Below are 27,967 nucleotides of genomic sequence, written 5' to 3' on the forward strand. Positions count from 1 at the left end.
TGCTCTTGTCGTGGAATTGCAATTACTTAGGTCTACCTCCCTAAGGTGGATAAAAAGATGTGTTAAAAGTATGCTCCATTTTCTTTTTTGGCATGATAAAAAACAAACTCATGATCCTTATTGTAGATGTTTAAAATAGAAACAATATATAAATAGATCTACACTATGTGTAGCATTATTTACAATTCTAAAAATAGAACTATCCTACATGTGTTACATATACAGATATCACAGACTTAGGTTAGTCTATATATAACATGTTAATCTGATAATGTCAGGATCTGTCCTAGAACCGGGACAGTAATCAAAGATGTTTAAAAACACCTTAATGAATGTCACAATATGTCCTAGATATGGTCTCGGGCAATTAAAAAAATATATTAAAAACTGCTGAACAAATTTTTCCTACTTTCCATTCCAATATATATTACAATAAAATTGATAGAGCTAAAATGAGAAACAACATTTGTCCTTTTATCTGTAATGATTGAATAAAATAAATTAAATTATGCATGCAACATCAACCTTTTTCTAAAAAAAAAATGCTTCAGTCCTGATGATATTGAATTACTTTTCCCTTACAGTAATATTGATAAATAAACCATCAGATTTTATGCTGAAGTTTATGATTGATATGACTGTCAATAACCAACAGAAATGAAACAAAACCATTGTTTAAATGACAGAAACAAAACAAAAAAAAAGAAAAAGTGAAAATGTGAAAAAGTATAAAACAAAAATATGTATCACAGTGTCCTTAACAATAGAGATCTATACTCTGTGTATGTACAACTAAATGCAAACGTAAAATTATTGGTCAATGAAATCATTTCCAACAAGACCTAAGGGTGAGAAACTTTCACTTCCAGTTTAAAAATGGGATCAAATTAAAGATTATGCAATTGTAATAACATGTTAAATTTGTACCAGTAATACTGTTATCCCAAAGAAAATAGATGGTGAATATACCATAAAATTCAGTTAGTCTTTGTAAGAATCAGGCAAAACTTAGAAAATCTGAATTGGGTATGTCATGAATACTTTAACACTCATCACAGTATCCTGGACAAAAACACTCCATTCAGTCTTGATCTATGCATGGATGAAATAAGGCAAGATTAAATTTTGCTTGTATGCAGAGTTATATGCTCCTGAATATTTTCATTTACACTGCACAACTCATTTTAATAAATAGATAGAAAAAAGTCTTGCCTCCATACCCCAGGTTTTAAAATTAGTGAAATCAAAATAACAAAGCTGTAGGTATTCTATGATCTTATTTCACTTACTGCCTGGCTCTTACAGAAACTGGTACCTCAGCTCTTAGTGGATTTTTATCCTATTCCAATTTTGATGTTAAATTGAAAATGCGAAATCCATGTAAGCTGTGGTATATATACTCAAACAAAGACATGACTTAATGGATAACTCAAAATCTACCATGTAAGAATAAAACAAATAACCATACAGGAAGCAAAATGGAATTACTGGTAACTCATAAAATGAATAAATTAACAGTATTAATAAATTAACTCGCACTCTCTTATACATATAAATAGTTAGTAATCTTTTACACAAGTAAGGTCTATGTAAATTATGTTGCCATTGCGTAATAGAGTTATCTAATTGCAATAAGTCTGATTTTAATGGGGCAGTGAAATGTTTCATTTTAAAACCAATAAAACAAAACAAATAAAATTTCTGGTCTTTATAGCTTATAAATCAAATAACTAATATCTGACCCTTTTGACCTTAAAAAATCCAAGGAAAAGTACTTCATATTTTTTGGAAAAAAAAACACCACTTTTTCAATATGTTTTTCATCGTTTTGTACAAGAAAAAAACTTCCTAAATTTTTTTAACAATGAGTCTGTGTTTGAACAATAAAACTGTTTAATGTTATCAAAATAAAACATTATTTCAATGCAAAAAAAAAGAGAATAAAACAAAAAATATGACTTTCCAATGAAGATACTAGCCTATTCATCTGAACCTCATGGCAAGGGTTGACATGAGACAATGCCCAAATATGAAATATTGTAAATACATTGTGTAAAAAGGGCATTAATGAAGCATTAAGTAATAACCTATCAAATAACCGTGAAAAAAGGGGGATGGCAAAATGTTCATAATGGCCTCATTTCAAAACTACATTTTAGATTTTGCTAAAAATTTAAATAAACCTGTATTTTATAAAACTAAACAAATGTGCAAAGTTTCAACAAAATTCATCCACATTTTCTCAAGTTACCACCTGGAAAACAATGGGGGAAAAACAGACAGACAAGTGGACATGCAACTTTTTGAAGGATATCATATAATACCTCATCACTTTATGTGGCAGGTTATAAAAATAGAATAGGGTTTTAATAATCTGGATTTAAAATGCTTTGGATTTTAAATGTATATAAAGCTGGAATTTGCTTAACATAACAAAATTTTCAATAGCATTTTGGTCTAGAAAGTAATAATATACACACACAATAGTTTCCTAATTTACAGTATATTAGTTAAAACAAGTGTACATGTAGGTGCTGTAAAATGTAAGTACCTAGTATATAAAATATCCCTGATATAACAGTGTAGGAACTGTTTATATTTCAGATTATAACAAATACCAAGACTAGATTTAAAAAAAAAACACTAAAAAGTTATGGATTAAAAGATATTAACATGAAGACAATAACATATAGATAAAATCATTTACTATGTGTGAAAATTGAGACATTTCAGTTCTGTAAATCATGTGTCATTTATTTCACAGTGGATGAAAAATTGAGTGAAAAAATATTTGTTAAAGTAAATTCTCATACACTGAATTATTTTAACCTCCACTAAACTAATCAAATCTAAGTACACTTAAATTAGTGAATTTGACAGAATCTGTGCAATGTTTACAGTCATAAAAAGATACTCAAAAATGAGTATTGTATATTTCTATCACCCAGCAGTACAATTAGACAATGATCCTCGAGATAAAAATTCAAGAAGTTGCTAAAGAATTTGTATAAAAATAAACTATGACACATTTCTGCTTAGTTTCATACCTTGTACAAAATTCAAATAGCAGATTTACTCAAATGCATATACTTGAACAAAATAACTCATACTAAGGCTTTCCTTACAACTTTGATTTCAAGCATTCTGATTGGTTAAAATTTTACTTGAGAAATGTATCAAACAAAACCTCAATCCAAAATGTAATGAGTGTTATAGGATCTTTTCTTTCTCACTATTTCTCTAATGTTTTTGCCAAGAAATAATCAGCATTCACCTTCATCACTATGCATAAATTATATTTAAAACTAATTATTAAGAGTGGTATTCCAGAAATCATAAAGGAGGGTCTTCTGGGAATAGTTTACGCTATACTACAGAGAGGTAAAGTTCCAAGAATCTGGGAACCGTTTACACTTTGTCAAAGAGAGGTAAATCCAGTAGCAATGTTTAGTTTATTCCTCCTAATACATTGCCTTCTGAACATCACATACATATATTCCTAGCCATAAACAAATCCATCTTAAGCAAACCTATCAGCACAAATTTCCTTTATCATAAATGAACTAAAAGCCTATACATGTACAACCAACTATCATCGCTTTTTAGTTGACTTAGAACTCTTTGGAGGATTAACATAACCAAGTCCTAATTTGTTGTAAAGTTCAGCTCGTTGTACTTTTTTGTCGAAACTCTCGCCACCATACCGTTCCTTTAATTCATCACGTAACTGTTGAGATTGACTGGCAACTAATCTGGACTGTAAGTAAAAACAGATGTATTATTATATAGATTGTAAAATTTAAAAAAAAATATCTTACACTTTTAGAAAATGTCTGCTATTTATACAGACCTCGTTACTGTCCATGAATCTTGAACTTTACATTAATAAGAATCTCATTTCATTGATTATTTGAGCTATAAATCTAACAAAAGGTAAACAGGTAGAGGAATGTTTTATGATGGGTAAATAATTTTGAGGAGCAATCAGCTGATCAGGGTAATCGATGATAACTGACAATTAGAACTAGAGGCTTCCAGAAGCCTGAATCTCCACCTGGTTGAATTTTGCCTTTCAAAGGCAAAAAATTTAACAAGAAGTTGTCCAACAATTTTGATTCAAGAAGTCTTTGGTAGGGCTTATCATAAGGATCATTTCAACAATTGAATGTTTCTTTTAATTTATCATAGTTTTCAAGATACTGACTGAAAACTGTTAAAAAAAAGTCATTTTTTCCCTTTCAAGGGCAATAACTCTTACAAGGAGTCATCTGACAACTTTCATCCCTGAAGACTTTTGTAGTCCTAATAATAAGGATCATTTCAGCTGTTGAAAAAATTTGACTAAACCTAACGGATTTGGAGATATATGCGAAAAACTACTGTCTGTTTTGACGGATCAAAAGTCCCCACATCAGTTCTATGCAGGATACCCCAAGTAACATTCATACCAAATTTGGTTTTAATTGGTTAAGTAGCATCAGAGAAGAAGATTTTTGAAAGAAATAACATAAAATTAGCAAAAATTGTTGAAAAAGGGCAATTACTCCAACATGGCCAAACAGATTAAAACCAAAATTTAACCAGAGATAGATCTCATCATGTTGAACACTTTTACTCTGTCAGAATTTAGCTAAACCTAACAGTTTTGGAGATGTATGTGAAAAACTACTGTCTTACCCCTATCCCTATGTTCTATTTTTAGTAATTGCGGCCATGCTTTTTGACGAATCAAAAATCCCCACATCAGTTCTATGTAGAATACCCTAAGAAACATTTATATCAAGTTTGGCTCTAATCAGTCAAGTAGTTTCAGAGGAGAAGAGTTTTGTATAATTGTTAACGACGACAGTGAACGACAATGACGGACGGCGATGACGGACGTCAAGTGATGGCAATAGCTAACATGGCCTTTGGCCAGGTAAGCTAAAAATGGATCCTGATTGGATACATCACAATTTTCTAATAATTTTGTTAAACCATGTGTGTAAACAAATTTCAAAATTACCATTGTTGATTCAAAATGTCAGTTGCCTCCCTTAAAATTTCTATTTTTTTTAAAAAACTTTTTCTGTAATTTTAATAGTACTGTATATTTCCAAAATTTTGTTTGCAATAGTTGTAGGAAATACAAATCCTATAGAATTGTGATTCTTTCAGAAATCTGATATCAGCATTCTTGAATATTTGTAACATTTCCCCAAATATTTTACAAGGTATACAGTTAACGTGAAAAGGGCTTAAACTTCAATTTCACCACTTCATGGTAATGTCACAGGACACTAAAGGAGACTTCTTGATATACAAATCAAGGAAAAGTTTAGAAAATTCAGCATAAATCTTAAAGGAAGCATGATGTTGTACATGCATGAGGTTTTCTATAAACTTCATACATAACTTATTAGTTACACCACAAAAAAAAAAAAACAATAAAAACCTTCAGTTTTATAAGAACAACTACAGGTATACCACATGTATGATCTATAGAAGCCAACAAAACTTGAATCATCTAAACAAATTAAAAGGACACACTTATCAACTTATGGGATACAAACTGTACAGGGTAGCATGTCCAACCCAGGCATATTTTTAAATCCCTCCTTATCAGTTTCACTACATTTTTAACCTGTGTACACCAAATATCAATCAAAACTGAAAAAAAAATCATTAGTGAGCTATTGGTTCAGTTTAGACATACTGCACTAAAGGTCAATAAAAGGTCAAGGAATGATCATACCTGTAGTATAGTATGGTCTTTCTCTTGTTGTGCTGTAATTATCTTCCTATCTTTTATTGCTATAAAATCTTCTGTTTCCTGCTTCCAAGCCTCTACTTCATCTTGTATTCTATAACAGCAAAATAGGTCGAAGTGTAAAACAATTACAAAAAAATCTAAAAAAAATTTCCTTAAACTTTTTCAAACTAGAAAAACTGTAAACAATGCTCACTAACTTGATACCCCCACTCCCCTTTTTGATAACATGCACCTTTTAACCTCCATTTTGATTCAGATCAAAATCTAAAATAGGAGGTGCATGATGGGAACATGTAATAAAGATTCTTTCATTCAGTGGTGTAGAAGGAGTAACAGATATAAGAGATGGGTCTCCCCATATCCCCAAATGCACAAATGACAAAGTCCATGTTTTGCTACGTGAAACCCCCAAATTGATTCTGATCCCAATCTACAATAAAAGGTGCACAGGGGGAAGATGTAATAAAGATTCTGTATAAGTTTTATTCACTTCCATTAAGTTTTATAGGATAAGAAATAGGTCCTCCTTATGCCAATATTAACACTTGACAAAGTCCATGTTTTGCTATGTGAAACCCCCAAATTGATTCAGATCAAAATCTAAAATAGGAGGTGCACAATAGGAACATGTAATAAAGATTCTGTGAAAGTTTTATTCAATTCCATTCAGTGGTACAAAAGGAGTAATGGATAAGAAATAGCCCCCCCCCCCCCCCCATGTCCCCACATTAATAAATGACTGAGTCCATGCTTTGCTATGTGAAATCCGTGAATTGATTTGGATCAAAATTTGAAATAGGAGTTGCACAATGGAAACATGCAATAAAGATTCTGTGAAAGTTATATTCAATTCCATACAGTGGTGTCAGAGGAATAATGGGTAAGAGATGGGTCCCCTTGTGTAATGAATGGATGGGAGGAAGGATTGTCAAGTGGGGGGGAGGGGGGTATAAAGTTGCAATTAATTAACTTATACCATATGGCCCATTTATATAAAGCCTAACACCAATTATGGAATCAATCCATTCAATGGGACCCCAGAATTTTGTGACAAAATTTTCTCTATCATTCAACAGAGTGAAAAATGGGAAATTCCCACAAAACCGTAGTTGATGTTGGACTTAAGAAGCACTGAGAGCCTGAATTCAGTCAGAAAGGAAGTTAACCTGTAACACCAAGTAAGCACTGAGAGCCTGAATCCAGTCAAAAAGGAAGTTAACCTGTAACACCAAGTAAGCACTCCGAGAACCTGAACTCAGTCAGAAAGAAATCTGTAACACTAAGTAAACACTCTGCGAGCCTGAATTCAAGTCAGAAAGGAAGTTAAACTGTAACACCAAGTAAGCTCTGAGAGCCTAATTCCAGTCAGAAAGGAAGTTAACCTGTAACACCAAGTAAGCAATGAGAGCCTGAATTCAGTCAGAAAGGAATTTAATCTGCAACACCAAGTAAGCACTGAGAGCCTGAATTCAGACAGAAAGGAATTTAATCTGCAACACCAAGTAAGCACTGAGAGCCTGAACTCAATCAGAAAGGAAGTTAACCTGTAACACCAAGTAGCACTGAGAGCCTGAATCCAGTCAGAAAGGAAGTTAACCTGTAACACCAAGTAGCACTGAGAGCCTGAATCCAGTCAGAAAGGAAGTTAACCTGTAACACAAAGTAAGCACCGAGAGCCTGAATTCAGTCAGAAAGGAATTTAATCGATAAAACCAAATAAAGGACCTTTATTTGTTTTGTATATATATATAACGTAAACAAAATGTTCATAGCCCACATCTTAAAATTTTGTTCAATTATGAAGAAAAATTAATTTTAGTTAAGAAAGTGTAAAAGGCATAAAAATATCAATATATTCAACTTCACCCTCCTACAAATTACACATGTCTCATATTATACAATTAACAATTATTTGTTCTTATGGAAAACCCACAGATGAATTTAACATGAAAGTCTTGAATTTCAATAAAAAAGTTTTATTTAGAAGGGAGATAAAAATCTATTCATACCTTCTAATATTTTGTTGTTGAAGTTTTTCTCTGTTTACTCTTTCATCATGAGCTTTTAATGCTTTCTTTTCTATATTTCTAATGGCCGTCTCATTTGCTTGTCTTTCTGCCTAATTAAAAAAAAACATTTACTAAAAAGTTAATGGTGTCTTACCAATTTAGAAAAAATTACAGCGAGTTCTATAGTTTACTTCAGGGAATAATGTTGACCTTTCCTTGATTGAATGACTATAACCTGATGAATTAACTGGACGATTGACAAGAAGATTTAAGCTTTCTACTATTTTTTAGATATAAGATTTTAAGTAGTGAACTGTACTTTCTAGCTTTTCATAGGTGTTTTTATCTAAGTTTGATTGAAAGATTAAATCTTTTTTTCAACTGTACAGTTAACTACCTATGAAAGTTCATCAGGTAATTGTCATTTACTCCCCGAAATCACCATAATTCAGTGTTTATAGCATCAAATCAAAGTTGTCAAGGCTTGTAAATAAATCTGATGCTGTATTTGACAACAGCAGAATATCCACACCACACAGTAAACCATTTATCTTGTTTTGTCTTTTAAAATTTGATCAAAAAGAAACTTAGTACTTATTCAGTAAACACTAAATAAGAAAAGTACAGCATTTTTCCATTTTTTGAAAGTTTTATTTTTTTAATACAAATTTACAAGCTACAGTTAACTATTAAATATATGCTCTAATACTTATGATGGTTAAATGTGAAAAATATTGACACAGGTTTTGTGCTTTTTTAAGATATAATAACAGTCTTTTTATGTTTCAAATAAAGACATATAAAACACAAATAAGAATGTTGAACATGTAAAAAAATTGTAAATGACTATGATTGAAGTATATTAGGAAAGAAATCTTTTTTCAAGTTGTTAGATGATATTATATCATTTAAACAAGTAAATTGAAAGAAAAAATTGAACAATTACATGAACATAACAAGGGAAATAACTTGGATTCTATACTTACCCATAATGCTCTTCGTAACTAGTACATACATATTATATCATTAGGATAAATTTGTAAATTTACCAGTGGCAGTTAAAAAGTAATGGTACGAAATACTTGTAAGAGGATGACACAAAATTCTAATATAATAATATAATATGAAGTTGCAAGTGTTCTTATGCTAGGTGTACCCCTATTCAAACAGGAAGTTAATATCAGACCACAACTAAAATTCAATTACTGTGAAAGTATTACTGTTCGTGAGGTACCAATTTTTGGTGGTTTACTCAACCTTTGAATACCACAAAAGTTGGCTTCCAAAAAAAACCGAAGTTCCTGTTCATTTGTATGCCAGAGAAGGAAAATCCATGAATTCAAGATTCTATGAACTGATAATTTTCCCATGAACTATGAAAATTGGCACTCATGAATAAAAATACTTTCACAGTACCATGATGCCAACTTCATAAATTGAATAATGGCAAAGTCTCACAAAAGTTAAGCCCTTTCTATATACAACCAGGGATCGTGCTGGGCTTTGCCAATGTCACAATTTGTGATTTTTTATTTGATCTGGCAACAAAAATAACCAGTGGGTAATTTATTAGTGCCCAGGTGTTGTATATTAAAACTGACAGGAAGTTCGTCAGCAACGGATATTACCTACAAAAACTGGTAGCTGGCTATTTTTCTGGCAACAGAATTTGGGAAGCCAGAGCAGCCCCTCTCAGCAACAAACCAAATTTTAAATCAATACATCCATTAGAAATCAAGATAATTGTGACGGAAGGCCTGAGTAACATACGGACAAATAAGGTGATACCACCCACTCATTTAGTGGAGGTATAAAAAATCCTCCTCCACTAAATTTTACTTTCAATAAAACAATTGGTCTCAGGAGGTAAATGTAACATATAGATTCTTCCTCAGGTAGGAATGACTTTTTATGAGCAACTCTGCAGGTGTTTCTAGATAAACAGAGGATGCTTACCCTACCAGTGCACCTGGTCCATGCTCCCAGTTTTTAGTGGAGTCCGAGTTGCTCATTTGCTTTTGTTACTTTGTATGTATGATTTTAGTTACTTTATGTTCTTTGTTGTGTGTGTCTGTTTTTCATGTCAAGTCTTTGTCCCTGGATTGCATTCTTTTGATTACCACTTTAACCTTGGTTCCCTTGATTACTCTTTAATCATTTCTCCCCTCTATATGGTAAAAAGGACTGCTAAACCGAGCATGTTTAAATTTAAATTAAACTATGGCATATCTGAGTAAAGAAATTAATCAAACAACACTTCTGAATGAAAGTCATTTTCTTCAATGAAATCCGCAGAAAACTCAGATAATATATAATGGTAGGGACATAAAATCAACACAATGTAAAACTAGACGCTCTGTTTATCACAGGAGCCCCCGCCTCACTTGTTAGTAGTGATTTTCTTTCTTTTTTTTTTAGTAAATCAAATGTGTCTGTAAGACACTAATGTTGCCCCCGCTCGCTAGATTTGCCAAATTATGAACATGTTTATTTTTGTATGAAGACATGGTTTGCAGATTCAGAAATCCTTTCAAGACTTGTGTTACTCATGGTCTGGGGATCAAGTTGAGGATCAGAAATTCCTAAATATATGCATATCTACATATTGTATCCTGGCCACATAGTGTCATGAAATTCTGTTTGATAGTGTCAGACTAGTTGCGATGAGAAAGAGGACTGATGGACGTATTAATGGACACATAAAAAATGTTAATACCCCCCCAAAACAAATCCCCAACTCTCCTGCTTGGGATATATTTCTGACAAAAATAACAAAGTCTAACTATCACCCAGTTCCATAATATTTCATGAAAATCAAGATCCTATCACCTTGCACACCATCATTATGTGTAGAAACATCCTGCAAAAAATATTTTAGATGAAGAGATAGCCATACAAGCCATATAGCCCTATTTCTGATGAAAATGACTAACTCTAACTTTCACCAATTTGCGTAATATTTCAGGAAAATTCAAGATCCTATGACCTTGTACACCCTCATTATGTGTAAAAACATCCTGCAAAAAATATTTTAGATGTAGTTCAAAAACTACAGAAAGAGATAGCCATACAAGCCATATAGCCCAATTTTTAACGAAAATAAGTAAGTCTAACTTTCACCAATTTCCGTAATATTTCCCGAAAATCAAAATCCTTTGACCCTGCACACCTTCATCATGTGTAGAAATATCCTGTAAAATATTTTAGATGTAGTTCAAAAACTGTACGAGGAGATAGCCGGACAAGCCATGATCATGAATAATCTGGATGGACAGGCGGACGGCACAACAAACGGATGAACGAACAGGCAGGGGTAAATTAATATGCCCCCAACAGTTTGTTGTGGAGGCATAAAAAGATGCTTGCATTACTCACTAACAAGAAAAGGAAAATACTTTTTGTCACAACCAATCTCTCCTAGTGTGCAAAATCTAAACATGAAATACTGTTTGACAACAATGATTAATTATGATGCATTCAAAGATGATGTTCACAAAATACTTTTATACCCCATATGCACAGTTATGTAAAAATGACAATGACTTACCACTTTTCGCTTATTGATGATATCCTCTCGCCATTCATCAAAATCCTCCTCCATCTTGTGTTGTGATACACGAACTACCGCCTGCTTCTTTTCTCGCTCTAATCTACAATAATTATTATGCTAAAGCACATGATGTGTCCATCCTCAATATCTATCCTCAATACTTGGTATAAAACTATCATTATTTGATAAAAATATCAGAAAACAAATTAGAAAAGAAAAAAAGCACAAATTGATTTGGGTCCAAATCTGAAATAGGAGGTGTACAATGGAAATATGTAATAAAAATTCTGTGAAACTTCCATCAAATTCTATTCAGTGGTGTAGGGGGTATTGATCAAAGGCTTCTTTCCAAGATGATAAATAAAGTACCATACAATTATTACATTATTTGCTTTAATCATCGTCTTCCTAATTAAAAAGTACTTGTTAATTAATAGTAATATTTTGTATTTATAAATAAAAATCAATTTTTTTTGGAAGGGGGTGTCTTTTGTTTTCTTTCTTCAATTTCTTATCCATTTTCCATATCTTAATAATACTAATTATTGCTATTTAAAAGCGTGAAAAATAATGCCCACAAAAATTGATTTTTAACATTGTAACACTTATACTTTTTTTAAACTGGAAAAGTTGATCCCCACAAAATATGTTCACTTTAAAGAATCCACATAAATTAATATGTTTACAGTCGTTGATTTGAAAATTTTGAACATATATTATGAGTCATTTACTTCTGATTTAAAAAAAATCCCTTTTTGTATGTTCATCAGAATGAGTTTACATTGGAACAAAGTTGGTGGAATAAAATTTCCTGTGTGCCACATTTCAAAGGCTCTGCCTGGTTTCTACATGGAAAGTATGTGGCAATCCCTTTCCTTGTTGTGTTTAGCCTTGTTTTCCTGCACAACAGGTAAGCTTTACCTTTACAATGAAAGCAGTCTAATCAGAACCCTTTTAGACTTTAAATGTGGGTCTAATCAGAACCCTTTTAGACTTTAAATTTGGGTCTAAACAGAACCCTTTTAGACTTTAATTTGGATCTATACAAAACCCTTTTAGACTTTTGGGTCTAAACAGAACCCTTTTGGATTATAAATTTGAATTTTGTTTAGACAGGTGTTCAGTTTACCACGATTTAAAATACATTTAATCTAATATAAAGGTTTAAAGAGTTAAAGAACAACTGACCAATCGAACTGAGCTTGCTTTGTACTAAACCAACATTCTAAACCAAATTTTTATGGTGCTTGTTCAAAGAAGCAACAGCCCACTGGTAGGCATGCCACCTACTTAGACACATTATTCTCCCTCCAAGCCAACCAGTTATCACTCTGTCTCCTTCAATTCTGTGTGATTTTTTGTGACTTGGCTGGATATCCAACTCATGACCTCCCGCATTCGATGCAAGCACACAGATTATACATTCAGTCAAGGAGGTAGACCTAGGGTAAGGGACACAACTTTTACCAATCACTGGAACGCTTGAAAACAATATTTTGCATCAATCTAATGTAAGCATCAAAGTAACTTGGACTGATTTCATTCAGTTTCAAAGGAAAGCTTGAAAGGCTTTGGTGATTTTGAATATGATACAAATGTATCACTGATTTCAAGAGTAATGTCCCTTACCTTAGGTCTACCACCTTAAGATCAATCTCACTAGACAATTAAAACCACCTGTAATTACTCACCTATTAATACTACTTTTGATGTCTCTCTGTTTTACAATATCCTGGTATTTTCTGTCTGATTCAGACAATTTTACATTGATATCTTTCTCCAAGTTTCTTGTATTCTTCCTTTAATATCAATAACTATGTAAATGCAATGGCTTTTACAAAGAATAGTTTAAGTGTAAGTTTTTGTAACAATCAGGCAAAGTGGGAAGAATCAGAAACATGCATGTCAAATCCCACCGATCTGACAACATAATTTCACTCAAGGATGCTTTTTCTATTTGAAAAGACCATTATTTGATCTCTGTATTACTGGATTTTCCCAGAAACTTTTCAACAGAATGTTAGAAAAATGAGGTTATTGAGACAGTTATCTGCCCTAGAGATCAGTGTGTGATGTTCAAAATAATTATTGTTTTTCCAAATCAGTCGTATCTTTGCATTGTTGACAAAGTACATTTGCATAATTCACAAGTGTACCAATAATATCCATAGAATTCTTCTTCTAGCAGATATTTTACCAATTTCTTTGCATTATTTTCATTTACATTTGTTAAAAGGGAAAATAGCAGAAATATTTTTCAATCCAGCTCCTATACATATGTTCCCTTTATTTCAAAACATATTGATATTTAAGCTGTACATACTTAGATTGTTTCTCCACTACAGCATGGCGATTCTCAAACTGATCTCTTTCCTTTCTATTGTTCAACATCTTCATCTAAAATATAAATCATTAGAAATGATGAACTTCAGTTAGACATTATATATTGAAGTTTTAAGTTACAGTTCATGTAATGATAGAGCTAGTCTTCTATTGATAAAAACACAATATCCTTACAAACTTCTATAGGTAGTTGACTGGGCAATACAAGTTCTATAGGTAGTTGACTGGGCAATACAAGTTCTATAGGTAGTTATCTGGGCAATAGATCTTCTATATGTAGTTGACTGGGCAATAGAAGTTCTATAGGTAGTTGGCTGGGCAATAGAACTTCTATAGGTAGTTAACTGAGCAATAGATCTTCTATATGTAGTTGACTGGGCAATAGAGGTTCTATAGGTAGTTGGCTGGGCAATAGAACTTCTATAGGTAGTTGGCTGGGCAATAGAACTTCTATAGGTAATTAACTGAGCAATAGAACTTCTATGGGTAGTTGACTGGGCGATAGAGAAGAAGATTTAAAATTCTATCAGAAATTATATAGATTTTGACAGAAAATGGTTTAAATCTTCTTCACAATTGTTCTGTCAACTACCTTAGAATTTTTATCCAGGGATTGACATTTTATCAAGAAAAGACCAACTCTATCCAAAGATCTTCTTTATTGCATGGGACATACTTATTATCTTATTATTTCTACAATATGTCACATGATAAGTAGAAGAAGCAGTGACTTTTTGGTGTGACTGAGCTGAGGCCTGATTTTTTCTAAGGAGAAGTGCCTGTTCAATTAAGGTATACACTGGCTAAGTACCTTTCATTTAAATCTTTTATTTATCAATATTAAACATTTTTTTCACAATTTCTCTTCTATTGGTATCTAAATGTACATAATTTAATTTGATTTATAACAAGCTTTCTGATTGGTTGGTTCTTTGCACAATCAAGGTTATTTTGTATAACGTGGCCTGGTACTATGAGGTCATTAATGTGGATTGGTCTGCACCCTGCAATTCAAATATTCCCAAATAAAACTAGAAAAAAAATTGAGAAAAGCTCCTTGGTGATTCATTTCTCTACTTCCCTCCACAGAAACCGTATAGGATATCCCATAAGTGATTAAAGTATTCAGAAAACAAAATGGGAAAACACCATGGCATCATGTAATAAGAATCTGTGAAAGTTCATTCCAATTCAATTCAGTAGTTTTAGAGGAGTTGTTATAAGAAAATCCTGTAAGTCATTCAAATTTCACAAGAAAAAAAATAAGAGATGCACAATGGCATCATGAAATGAAGAATCTAGGAAACTTTCATTGAATTCCATTCAGTGGTTTCAGAGGAGTTGCAAATTAGATTAGGGTTTCCCTTGGTTACTAAAGACAAAGTCCATATTTTGCATCAGGAAACCCAAAAAGTCATTCATACTTTCACATGGAAAAAAAATAAGAGAAGCACAATGGCATCTAGTAATGAAGAATCTGAGAAAGTTTCTTCAGATTCCATTCAGCAGTTTCAGAGGAGTTGCTGACAAAGACAAGGGATTCAAAATATATTTAAATTGAAGAAGAAGTGTCTCGTTAAGAAAGATTTTGAAATTTTTTCACAAATAGTTTTTGGTAGGTTAAAATGTATCAACCAGAAATCATGGGCACATCTTAACATGTAAAAAAACAAAAATCTATATTACTCCAAAGATACATGCCAAATCATGCAAAAATATAATATACTTTCATAAAACTATACATGTACAATATTTTTAAATAGTATGATATACTTGGTAAACATATATTTGTGCATGCTTTTCACTGCCACATGCCTAGACTGCACTTTAGACTGTACATACCAGTACACACACACACACAAAATGTACTGGTACATATAATCATTAGTTTTCTCCTGCTAATGATACATGTATTAGAATTGAGGCAGGAGGAAGCCTCAATAAATATGCAAAGTTAAATTATTGGCATATAACATGAAATTTGAATGTTAAATTTTCACTTCAAAAGTGTAAATACACCTGTCTAAACACAGAAGTTGCTTCACTCTACAACAAGAAAAAAGGTTGCTGTTTTCTCAACCTGCATAATACCCTTCCTTACTGTGTCATATAAGTAATACCCTTCCTTACTACATACTGTGTCATATAAATAATACCCTTCCTTACTGTGTCATATAAGTCATTTATTTGGGATTTAAACTTACTAAACAATCCCTTAAGAGCCTGTCCTGTTTTCTTTGAGCAACAGATTTCATTTCAAATTCCTGTTGTTGTTCCATCAGTTTCTGCATATCATTTTCATCTCGTTCCTTCACCTTTTTATTCCTGGTCTTTGATGTAAAATAATGTATATTTAAGTACCAGTGCACATAAAATTCAGACACTGCCAATGGTAAAGTGATTCATGGTGTAGAAAAACAAACCAAAACAAATATTGCTTTTTTAGTCTACATAACATTACTTTAACATAACAATAGTCGTATCTGCACTTTTCAGAAAATCATACATTCTGTAAAACTCATCTCCAACTAAAATCAACCAAGTGAAACCAAATCAAGAACAATAACTCTTGCAAAGAGCCAATTTCATATACAATATATATAATTTTTATCTCAGAAGCTCAACCTTTAAATGAAAACCTATGACTGGTTATGTGATAAGTAACTGTTTCACTTATAAGTATTTTTTAATCATAAGTGTAACATCCCAGTTTCTAAAGGATTTTTGGATGTTGAGAAAGTTAGCAAAAAATATTAAATAACATTTTTTTTTCATTAGCTGGATATTTAGGTGAACCTGTACTCTACAAGTTCCAGTAGAAAATTTCATGAGTAATATATCTTGTTTATTAGTGTCCAATTATCATTTCCATCTATTTTGTATTTCGATATCAACCCGTCAAAATTCTTGGACCATCAAATATTTGAAGCGACACATACATGTATTAAATCTAAACCAATCAGTCCAAACCATTAAGCCAGTTGTGCATTTACTGACACCACAAAAAAACATTAAAAAATCACACTGTTTGTGAGAGTAGTGCAAATTTAATTACAGCACTAAATAAAAATTACAAGTCTTATCTAAGTTTATGATATAGAAACAAATATTTTTTGATTTTTTCATACAGGAAGAAATTTTCATGAATCCTTTTTTCCTTGAAATATGACTGGCAAATGATAAAAGTTTAATTGTTCATTGCCTGACTTTTGGAGGGTGACTGTATCATTGGTAATCATACCACATCTCCTATTTTCATGTTACAGTTAAAAATATTGAGTCTTTTTAATACAATAAAAATCAGAAAATCTCATAACAACAAATTCAAAATTATTGCTTAAATTATTTTAACATACTGGAGGGGGGCATTTTGGTGTATTTTTGTTGTTTTTTTTTTCTTTGTACTTCCCGTCAAATGAAGTGACCATAGCACTAATTATCTATAAGTGGTACATCAAATGCAAATATTCATACTGCCATTAATACTGCATAAATCTGAAGCTACCTTATCATGCAGCTCTAAATTCATTCTACAAGGCAGCTATCAAAATATACCTGTTTTACTGTCAACAGTCCATCAAGATTAGCAACCTGAATTCAAACAGCTTTGAAAATAAATTGTTTTTCAATGTTTTCAAGTAAAATGGTGCTATAACACAAGGGGGGATGATTTATGATAGAAATATTGAATACCTGGAGTCGTCTTTTTAACTGTTGTTTATCTTTTCTTTCCATCATTTGAAGATCCTAAATTTTGTGAAACATAGTTATTATATGTTATTTCATATCAGTAAAAAATCCGTAATTTCAATAGAATAAAACCTTTACATGTGGTATTAATTAACCTGCAGTATAAAGTTTTACCAGTCAATATCATAATGTGATAATGCTCGCGGGTACTATCACATCATGGTAATGCCTGGTTACAAATTTAGAGTTACATCCCCTTATTAAAACACATTGGTGATCAAGCAGTTGTCAATGTAAATATGCAGAAACATGATTTTTGCGTGGCTTTCTAAAAAAGTTGAGGATATGGTTTCTCAATGAAATAAACATAATAGTTGCTTATGTAGTGAGCATTATCGTGATGAATTGACTGCGCAAGAAACAGAGATATTGCCTGAAGTGTTGATAATGCCTCAAACTGCAGTCAAGGCCGTTTTCAAAGTCAAAGGCTATTTCACTTCCCAAGGCAGTCATTTTATCATTATTGCCCTCTACACTGGCAACTATTGTGTTTATTACATTGAAGAATCTGAAGGAGATAATTAACATCTGGCATGCCCTTGTAACATTTTAATGCACATTAATGAATACCACATAAATTTGTTTTCGGCAATAAGAGTAGCTCATTCTTCTCTGATATGAAATAAAGGTGGATCATTCATATAACAGAATTAAATTTTTATTTGTGAAGAATTCAGCAATTGAAGTGAAGTCGTTTCTATGGAATTGTGCAATTAGGAAAACTGAGCCAAAAGTGTGTATATATCTATAATTTAAAAGTCACTATAAACAAATCATATTTCATACTCAGGTATTTCATACAACTGTAAAACTTTACACAGTTTTGAAAGTATTTAAATGCACCTGTTTTTTACCAGATTTACATGTACATTTTAGTTAATTTAGAGCTAAGTTGAAATAAAAGGCAAAACCACTCCATAATAAAGCTTGTTCTTTGAATTCATAAAAATATGAATATTTATTATAAGATACATCAATTCCTTTTAGTATTTTTTTTCTTCTGTTTCTTCTGAAAAAAAAATTCTTGTCTTAAGAATAAGGCTGATATTAAGCTGGTTTTTCCTTTATGAAGCATACATAATACAGGACGAACTAAAACATTCCGAAGCATAAATAAAATATTTAATACAGTAAAACCTCTCTAAATCAAACCCCTTTTGGACTGTAGAATTTGGTCGGTTTGGACAGGTGTATGATTTATCCAGGTTCAAAATACATTTAAACCGACACAATGGGACTTAAAAACTTGTCTGGTTTAGGCAAGTTTTTGGTTAGTTCAGGGTTTGGTTTAGAAGGTTTCACTGTATATGAAATAAACTATTATAAAAAAAACATGCAAAGTAAAATATTGCCAACCTTTTGTTTCTGCTGTATTGTAGAACCAAACTCCCATTTCTGCATGGAATCTCGTAGAGATTGTTCCTTCTTCTGCAGTTGTGCTTTTTCTCTCCTTTGGCGATGCTTTTCTGATGCCACCTAATCATAAAACAACATTTAAATTCATTGTAAATATTAATTTATTATAATTAATTAAAATAATGCAATGTCTGATAAGTTTGCTTCATAAAAATCAATAAATTTTGGTTCCAATTTTTGGTATCAAAACATTTTCACTGAAATTAAAAGATTCCTTGTAACACAGACAAATATGAAGTTGCACACATAGCCATACTAGGCATACCAAACTCGTTCTATATATAGAAAATGGGAAAGTCCCACAAAACAGGAAGTTGATGTGGGACAGCACCAAAAAGCAATTACAACATATACTCCATCTATATAAAGCCATACACAAAATCTGAAATAAATATGTCTATTAGGAGTCAAATTAATTTCATTAAAAAAAACAGAAAGAAAGAAGACGGAGGGAATTAAGGACTGATGGCGGACCAGCAGATAGTCAAGGTGATTCTAATACACAACCAACTTGTTGAGTGGGGTATAATGATATAAAATTCTACCTATGAAACATTTGAAAATAGACACTATTTGTTTCATGCATATCTTTTGCGCCAATATTTTTGACAGGAATCCATTCAGAATGCCTTATAAAAAAAGTTTTCACAAATGAAAGTGTAAGTAAAGTTGGGTTTAGCAGATATTTACATGTTAACTGAGTTGAATTCTACAAAGAAAAAATATAGGAAAAAAATTCACCAAAATTTGTGCATCATTCTATAATGTACATGTAACCTAGTGAAATGTTATCCTAGGGCAACACACTGTGCAGGGATTAAATATAAGCCATGATAAGGTCTATTTTAAAATACATGCAAGCTTCATGTACTAAAAATATTATATAAAATGATGAATGAACCTCTGCATAATTCTAAGACAGAACTATACTTAAAACCACTTAGTCTATTCTTTTTAAATAAGTAGCATTGTGACCTACACCTGAAAAAAAAACCTAAGCTTTTTTACAATTTGGTTATAAACTTAAATTTCTTTCTTGCAGCTTTGACAGAACTGCATACCTTTTTCAGATCTTTGATTCTATTTTCTTCGGCTAACATCCTTCGTCTTTTCATCTCTGACTGGACCCTGGATTCTTCCTCTAACTTCCTTTGATGTTCCCACGTCAGGTCAGCGATGAATTTATCTCTGTTTATAGCTCTCTCCTGTTCTCCTTTCGCCATCATCAATTCTAAAATTCTCTGGTCCTTAAAATGAATAAAAAAAGTCCATGCTACATAACTTAATCATACAATAGTACTTTTTATGAGCAAAACTGCAGTGTTTCTAGAAAAGTAGAGAATGCTTACCCTACCAGTGCACCTGGTCCATGCTCCCAGTTTTTAGTGGAGTCCAAGTTACTCATCTACTTTTGATACTTTGTACATATTATCATGATTATTTTATGTTCTTTGTTGTGTGCATCTGTTTTCCCTGTCTGGTCTTTGTCCCTTGATTACATTCTTTTAATTTCTGCTAGAATCTTGGTTCTATAATCGATTACTATTTTAAAATTTGATATCTCTGCTGTTCGTACAAGTTAAACTGTAAGTTAAGAACAGTATTTGGATAGCCTTGTTTTCAACCAGAACATGAAACTCTAATGGATTTACTACCTTGATTTTTATATTCATCCTCTGGATTGTAATAATAACATTATAAAAAGTTATAGTACAAATGTATTATATATAAGATTACTGTATGTAAAGACATTACAAAAAATATATGCTTAACAATCACTTCCCTTAACAAAACAAATTGAATTCAGTGAAAATGCAAATGTGTTTACATTTCATTTATATAAAATGTCTTCTCTACTTTAAGGAGGTAGACCTAGGGTAAGGGACACAACTCATAGATTTGAATTCAGCATTTTACATCAATCTCATGTAAGCATCAAAGTAACTTCAACTGATTTCATTCTATTTCAAATGAAAGCTTGATAGGCTTAGGTAAAATTGACTATAATACAAACATATCACTAATTTCAAGAGTTATGTCCCTTACCCTAAGTCTACCTCCTTAAGTGGTGTGGTTGAACTATCAATATTTTATAAGGATTCATTTTCACTACCTATTTTTACTATTCTATAAAAGATATTATGAAAAAAAAAGCTACCTTAAATGCCAGCAAAGGATATTTTATAATTTAGTTATGAGATTGTGTTGCTATTGAAATATGCTGAGTTGTTCTGATTGAGTCACAAGAAATCCCAAAATTTCTAGTTGAAAGTAAGGTCATGTTACAGTAAGACTTTTTTCTGTGGCACAGGGAATACCCAATATTAACATAGTAGCCCGCTTTGCTAGCAAACTTTATTTCCAGATTATTTGAAATACATACCCTAGGTGTCACAACAACATGACTTGTGTCAATAGTTTTATCAAGTGTTTTCTTTAGCCTTTGGTTAGACAATGGTTGAGCACTTTCTATTATGCTACGGTTCATTAAACAGGAACTTCCTGTCGACATTAGACTTGATGTGCTACGAGCTCTTCTCATTGTAACAGACTTTGTTTGATTCTTTTGACCACTGCAAAGAAAAGTTAAATGTTTCATCAGACACTTTTTACTCAAATGTCGCTTTTAAAATGCACCATTGAACTCTTTAACCTTGAAAATAAATGTCATTTGGTGTAAAATTTCTATATACAGAATGATGGCAGTTTTGAAGTGAAGACATTAATATCCCAGTGAGAAGTGATGTTTTGTAAAGACAATCAACACTTGCATTATTCTGTTTATCTTCAACGTCACAATCTATATGACATAAAGTTGTCATCAGAAATTGCAGATATTTATGAGTATTATGAAAGAAGCCCACAACACAGTTTGTAAGTCTGGTTCTTGTTCCACTTTCCCTACCGCAATTTCATATGTGGAACGTATTGAAATTTGGAGACCGATTAACCTTCTAGGATCCTGTGTTGCAATGCCACACCTTATACACATTTTGCCAGATGCTAAGACAGAGAAACACTTAATACCTTGGTGTACTTCTACCACTACTCCTTTCCTTTTTAGACAATAATTCTTCCCTTAATTTTTGGCTTTCATCATGAAGTTCTTTCACTCTGTAAAAACAAAATATAGATTTGATATGTTAATGTGTTGTACAATATTTTTGCCCTAACTTGCCATGGAAATCTGTATTTTTAACTGTCCATTTACCAGTCTCTGGATCAAGATGTAAGAAAAATAGATATATGAAAAATTTAATTTTTGCCAGATATTTAAAACATATTTCTTTCTAAAATTGATTTATCACCTAGATAAAATAAATTATGAGTAGTAATATAGATACATGTATATTTTACAGACCCTTAAAATGTTTTCATGACGCTTTGTTTCCATAGTAATGCTGTTTATATTGAAGTATTTTTTACTTATTTTGTGCAAAATGGTCTATTGTTATTCAAGAAATGGCTGGAGATTTTTGTATATTTTTATTCAACTAAAATTTCAACGTAACTACATGTATCTATAAACAAAACTTGCAATATTAATTTGAAAACATTGGAATCTCGAAGGTTTAAAGCCAAATATGTTTATGCATAGCATGTTTGATTTTTAAGTGGAACTATGATTTACATTAAGTTTCATCACTTTTATTTCTGTAAACACTATAAAGGACTATGGTCATTAAAAAAGATATGGCATAGGTAGACCCTATGTTTACTATAACATTTTACACAAAATATCAAACATAAAAATATGTAGGCTTTCCAACCATGAATCACATTGTGCATGATTCTTAGCAGAAGTACTACCTAAATTTACTTATATTGTTAACCCTTAAATTCATTTTGCAAGGATTCAAATATTTAATATGTTTGTTTAATACCTTTTGTTTAGTTCGTCATTTGTAACCCGTTTATGACCAACAGATGTTGCCCAAGCAGTTCTTGTCCTCTGTAAACTACTTGTACTTTTAGAGGTTTTCAAATCCTCTTCTGTGATAGACAAAATACAATTTCACAAAAGCATTCTATTCATGAACTAAGTAGTATGTGTTTTAATCAATTTTGATAAAAATCAGTTGTAGAGTGATTTTAGATAGTTTTACACTTCCTTCTCAAAAAATATACAGATTGTATATGAAATCAGCACTTTAAAGGAATTTATAGCTCTTGATTTCATGATTCAAGAGAGATCTCCAAAATATAGATCTGTATACAGAATGGACTATGTATACATTCGTACCTTAAAATATGATATATGAAGACAAAAATAACTAAATGTTTGTTTGGAGGGGCTTTTTTTGTACATTGCATCACATCTACCATAGGGCAGTGTCTGATGATTATATGGATCAGTACTTAAAAGTATCTCACAGAATGATATACAGAATTCTCCAAGTGAATTTAACCTTTGAATTTGAATACCAAATGTTTCTCAATTCAAGACAGCCATTACATTTCATATCCATTTATAACTTAATTGGTTAGGTGAATTACCAAACAGACCAATATAGGATAAAGATTTACCAGACTGAGATCTATTTATTCTTGTTCTGGATCTAGAGATTCTCTGGGATGCTGATTTCTTTACACTTGATCTCCTGCCAACTGGTTTCTTACTGGTTCCACCAGCTTCCACCAGTTTCTTCCTTTCCTCCTTGCATAATTTTAGAAGCCCTGGTAAAAAAAAAAACAAATTCACATGCACAACATATAAAAACTGGACAACCATATTTAAAGATCCTAGGGCCCTGTTCAATTTTGTACAAAATTGAGTGTAACTCCTTAACCACATTTGAAACAGGATGGAGAAATATAAGAACTTTAAAATTAAACAAATCCATTTCATTGTATTGAAAAATTAATGAACATTAGTAAACGCGCTCACATAACTCACATGTCCCCAAATTGGATACTCAAGTAAATTTGTTTGTAAGAGAAGTACATGTAGAAGGACCCTGATAAAAAAAAGGAATCAGAGTGTTTTTTTTTTCAGGCTTTAGATCTTCATCTTCTAACTAAATTCTGTTACTCTGAATGGTAGTTTCAAACTCCAGACTGTGATTTCTTTGAGTTTTAATTAATCCAAAGTTAATACATTTGTATCATCTAAGCAGAACAAAACCTACCTACAAGACCTGTAACTGATCATGGTAAAAAAAAGTCAGGAAAACTGTTATTTCTGTAAAATTTGCTAAGTTCAAGGTCTGTAAATTTGATCTGTAACTTATCATGGTGAACTAATATACATGTACCAAAAATCATGTCAATATCTGCAAGCGTTTAAAAAAAAGTCCAGAAAATTTAAGATGGACTGACGGAAGGACTGAATGACAGGCGGGTCAAAAACATTATAACCTCCGCAGCTTTGTTGCATGGAATATAATTACACTCATATTTAATCAATTCAACATATACAAAATCTAACTACCAAAGATACACATACTTTGCATCACTATGAACCTTAACATTCAGTTATCTGTTTACAGTAATGAAAAATTGTTTCAACTCTGAATGTATAGTAAAACTTGAACACAGATTTTGTCTAAATTAAGTATTGTAAGTGTATTATTATTCATGGTGTAATATTTTGGTTTTTTTTTTTTTGGGAGTCTGACAAACCAAGAAATTTGGTTTCTAAGGAAAAGGAAATTTTAAATACCAGTAACATTCATCTTGCATGATGATGGACTCAAAGCAACAAATTCAACTGATTTTATTCCCAAAACCACGAAAATTGGTATCTACAAATGAAAGCACTCTCACAGTAAAACAATTTAAATAAAATTCTCACTCTGTCTTTCTTGTTCATGTTCATCATAAATGTTGTAGATAGTTCTAAGAGGAATGTCTTGTGGCAGTAACTCTTCTTGAAAATCAGCAAGAGGTTTGTACAAAATATCAACTGGCTGAAAATTAAATAATTACAATACATGTAATATAATTAAAAATACATGTACCTAGTACTTCTCCTTCGAAGAATCTGGCAAAATGTGAATAAGATGTGGCACATGAAGGAAAATACAGAGAAATTTTATTGCATTATCCAAGTATTTATACCTCATAACCTCCAGAAATTACTATCAAAGCATTTGTAAAGTTTGCCTTTTTAAGATATTGGTAGGTCAAATTTATTTGAAATATACTATGGAAAAATGGTTGGGAAATTTTCCCACACACTCTCTCTCTATAAGCAATCAAATAATATCAAAGTCACAGATGCTTCAGGATAAATGTAAGGAGCTTTTCAGTTGTTTTCAATATGTACATTTTTGTATCAAATACAAAATATTGTATGTGTGAGGCAAAAATGACCAAATTGAGAAAAACTTACATGAACATGACCTATAAATCAACTTTGAATAGCAAACATGCAAGAATTTCAATATTACAATTACAGGAATATGAGGACTATACATTTTTGTACATTGTACATTACAATTACAGGAATGTGAAGACTGTACATTTTTGAACATTGTACATTACAATTACATGAATGTGAGGACTATACATTTTTGTACATTGTACATTACAATTACCGGAATGTGAGGACTGTACATTTTTGTACATTGTACATATGTTTTTGGTTATTGTTGATTTGTTTTCTGACATTAAAATATCATCATACCTTCACTCCGACCTTGGCACAGGCTTCTAATGACCTTGGGCTTGTTAATACATATTTACTGTCCTCATAAACAGGGTCCTCAAAATTAAAGAGATCAATGTGTATCTTTGGTTCATCTAAAAAATAATTAAAATGATTTATTACAAAATGTAAATCAGTGTAAGAAAGACTTGACATGTACATTCATCTATACATGTTATGAATTTAGGCTTCTCCTTTGAGGGACATAGCTATTTGTACCAACAATTGTATATGTCAGGAAGCAACTTCACTCCTAAATATATAGAAATTCATCTATATGTGGCAGGACGCCCTAACTGCGTAGTAGTTGGTAGTGAGATTTAAATAGCCAGTTAATTGACTTGGCTTACTGATTAATTCTTTGGCCACATCAGTTTATGACTGAGCGGTCTAGGTGACTGAGTATAATTTTGTGAGTCAAATTATGCTCTCCCATTACATACACTAAACTCAGCGACTTTTGTTCAATCAAGTTGGATTTTTAAATCTGTGTTAGTCAGACTTATTCACGGTGAAAAGTGAGTGTTACACCCATTCATCTGGGACATCGTATATTCTGGTTGTTACTTGTGTACAGAGAATCACTGACCTGGGTGTGAAATTCGTTATGCCTCATTGAATACATGTATGACGACTATTACAATATACAAAACGGTCATTGTTGGCTAGGTGGAATCTGGGTGGTAAACACTCAATATGTCGGTGTAACACCGAATTTCACTCAGGTCGGACTTGAGTGTTAGAGAAACAAATGTAACTGAGTGTGGTGTATAAATTCATCATATGGACACTTGATAAACTTTCTTCAAAATAAAATCACTAAATCACTTTCTATTGAAGCTTTAGAATTGGTAAGAAATGCAGCCTGGACAAAACACTGAAAAGACATCTTTGTTATTTCTTCATAATTACCATGACATTTACAAAAAAGCTATATACATGTACATATACATATACAAATATATCTAGTTGAAGAGATCATGATAAAACCTTGCATTCTATGCTGAATCCAGATTATATTCGACCAATATATTTGAAATGTGCTTTGCCAGCTCCCACTGATGAAAATATCCTAATCCAACTTGGCAAAAATGATAATTGGTATGAAGTCTACTTCATTGAAAAGGTAATCTATAGTACTTTCAGTTTATGCCTTTCAGACTTTGCCTTCACTAATATAAGCCAAAGCCTTCTAATATTAACACTGATATCTTGACTATCGAGAATACAAGCGAGACTGCTCTATAACACACACTGTGTGTTTGCATTGAAAGTTCAAACAATTACTTCCTAATTGCATATATGTACTTCATTTCTGAAATACAGAAAAGTCACTTCCACCAGAACAATGCTTCAGAGCATTTACATATATAAGGAGCCTGATTGGGGGGGGGGGGAGGGGGGGTCTCATCATGATTCACAAGTTGAGTTTTTTGTCAATTACGATTCACAGAAAATAAATTTCCTTGATCACGGATCATGAAAATATAAAAAGAGTATCCCCAAACAATCTCGATAATAGAAATTCAGAAGCTGGTTGTTTGTGTTGTAGATTGGTTCAATTAAGCTACAATCAAATACATTACTGGCTCATTACTTGTTTACTTGTTGAATTCTAAATTTTAAATTAAATTGCACCACTTCAACTTTTTATGCCAAGAAGACAACTCAATGGAAATCTTTATTTCCGTAATGGAAAAAAAATCATGAGAACGAAATACATATATATGTCTCAGTCACGAAGAATGAACATAAAACTCCAATGAAAAGATTCACGAACAATGGTTTCATCACGAATCACGAAAATTAAATCTGTAGAAAAACAGACCATGATAGCGAAAATGTGCCAATCACAAAGAACGAAAATAACCTATCAGACTCCCCATATATATTGCGTATATATATATTTGTAGCTATCAACTTCAACAGGAATTTAATCATAAGCATAATAAATATATCACAGAGTGTACATGCTACATGTACCAGTAGATCCATAAGGCTGTCTAACATTTGCAACAAACAACGTTAGTCAAATAGGGGAGGTAATCACATGCCACCTCCAAATTAAAAAAGTCAAGAACTGACTCAAAAAGTATCAAATACAGACTGCTTATGTCTTTTGAATATCAAATTAATTATCTAGTTATCAAGCAACAGTACAAATAACAAAGCTAAAAACCGATAGGATTAAATAATTTCAAGCCGCCTAATGCACTGAACTTGTGCATACACGTTCATCAGTCGGGATACAATGCATCATTGTTTTCCTATTTAAACAAATGCAAAAATGAAAGAAACGTAAACATTACGTATATGATTCTTACCTGACATATTGAAAATGTATTTTCGACTAAAATGTGGGTACAGAGTAGAAAAAAGACAAGAGAAAGCTGCAAAAACAGAGGACTTCGTTTCAGATCGCCATTTGTAAACAAAGCGGTTCAATGTAAAAATAATATCTACATTTCCGTAAACATAATCCACATTAAAAAAAAAAA

At 31.8% G+C, this 27,967-nt stretch overlaps 1 protein-coding gene across 5 annotated transcripts; it reads right to left on the bottom strand.

The window, feature by feature from the left end:
* Positions 1-114: 114 nt before the first annotated feature.
* On the bottom strand, positions 115-27,935 carry LOC148602400 (uncharacterized). Of its 5 annotated transcripts, none has more exons than XM_088552182.1 (18): positions 27,794-27,935; positions 25,449-25,564; positions 24,615-24,729; positions 23,348-23,497; positions 22,705-22,813; positions 21,848-21,934; positions 21,204-21,393; positions 19,882-20,067; positions 18,761-18,880; positions 17,210-17,245; positions 15,859-15,984; positions 13,635-13,708; positions 13,003-13,110; positions 11,309-11,411; positions 8,748-8,765; positions 7,762-7,871; positions 5,735-5,843; positions 115-3,757 (listed from the first exon to the last, which is right to left on the bottom strand). In XM_088552182.1, exons 1-18 carry the CDS (start codon positions 27,798-27,800, stop codon positions 3,593-3,595), a joined length of 1,929 nt encoding a protein of 642 aa, XP_088408308.1. In that variant the 5' UTR covers positions 27,801-27,935; the 3' UTR covers positions 115-3,592. The 5 variants fall into 5 exon arrangements, with proteins under 5 accessions (XP_088408308.1, XP_088408306.1, XP_088408309.1 ...); XM_088552180.1 differs by lacking the exon at positions 17,210-17,245 and adding an exon at positions 17,348-17,401; XM_088552183.1 differs by lacking the exon at positions 15,859-15,984.
* Between the last annotated feature and the right edge of the window lie 32 nt (positions 27,936-27,967).

Source organism: Perna viridis, chromosome 11, assembly GCF_037379345.1.
Source record: "Perna viridis isolate PV_CMFRI_1.1 ecotype Kerala chromosome 11, ASM3737934v1, whole genome shotgun sequence".
In the NCBI taxonomy this organism is placed as follows: domain Eukaryota; kingdom Metazoa; phylum Mollusca; class Bivalvia; order Mytilida; family Mytilidae; genus Perna; species Perna viridis.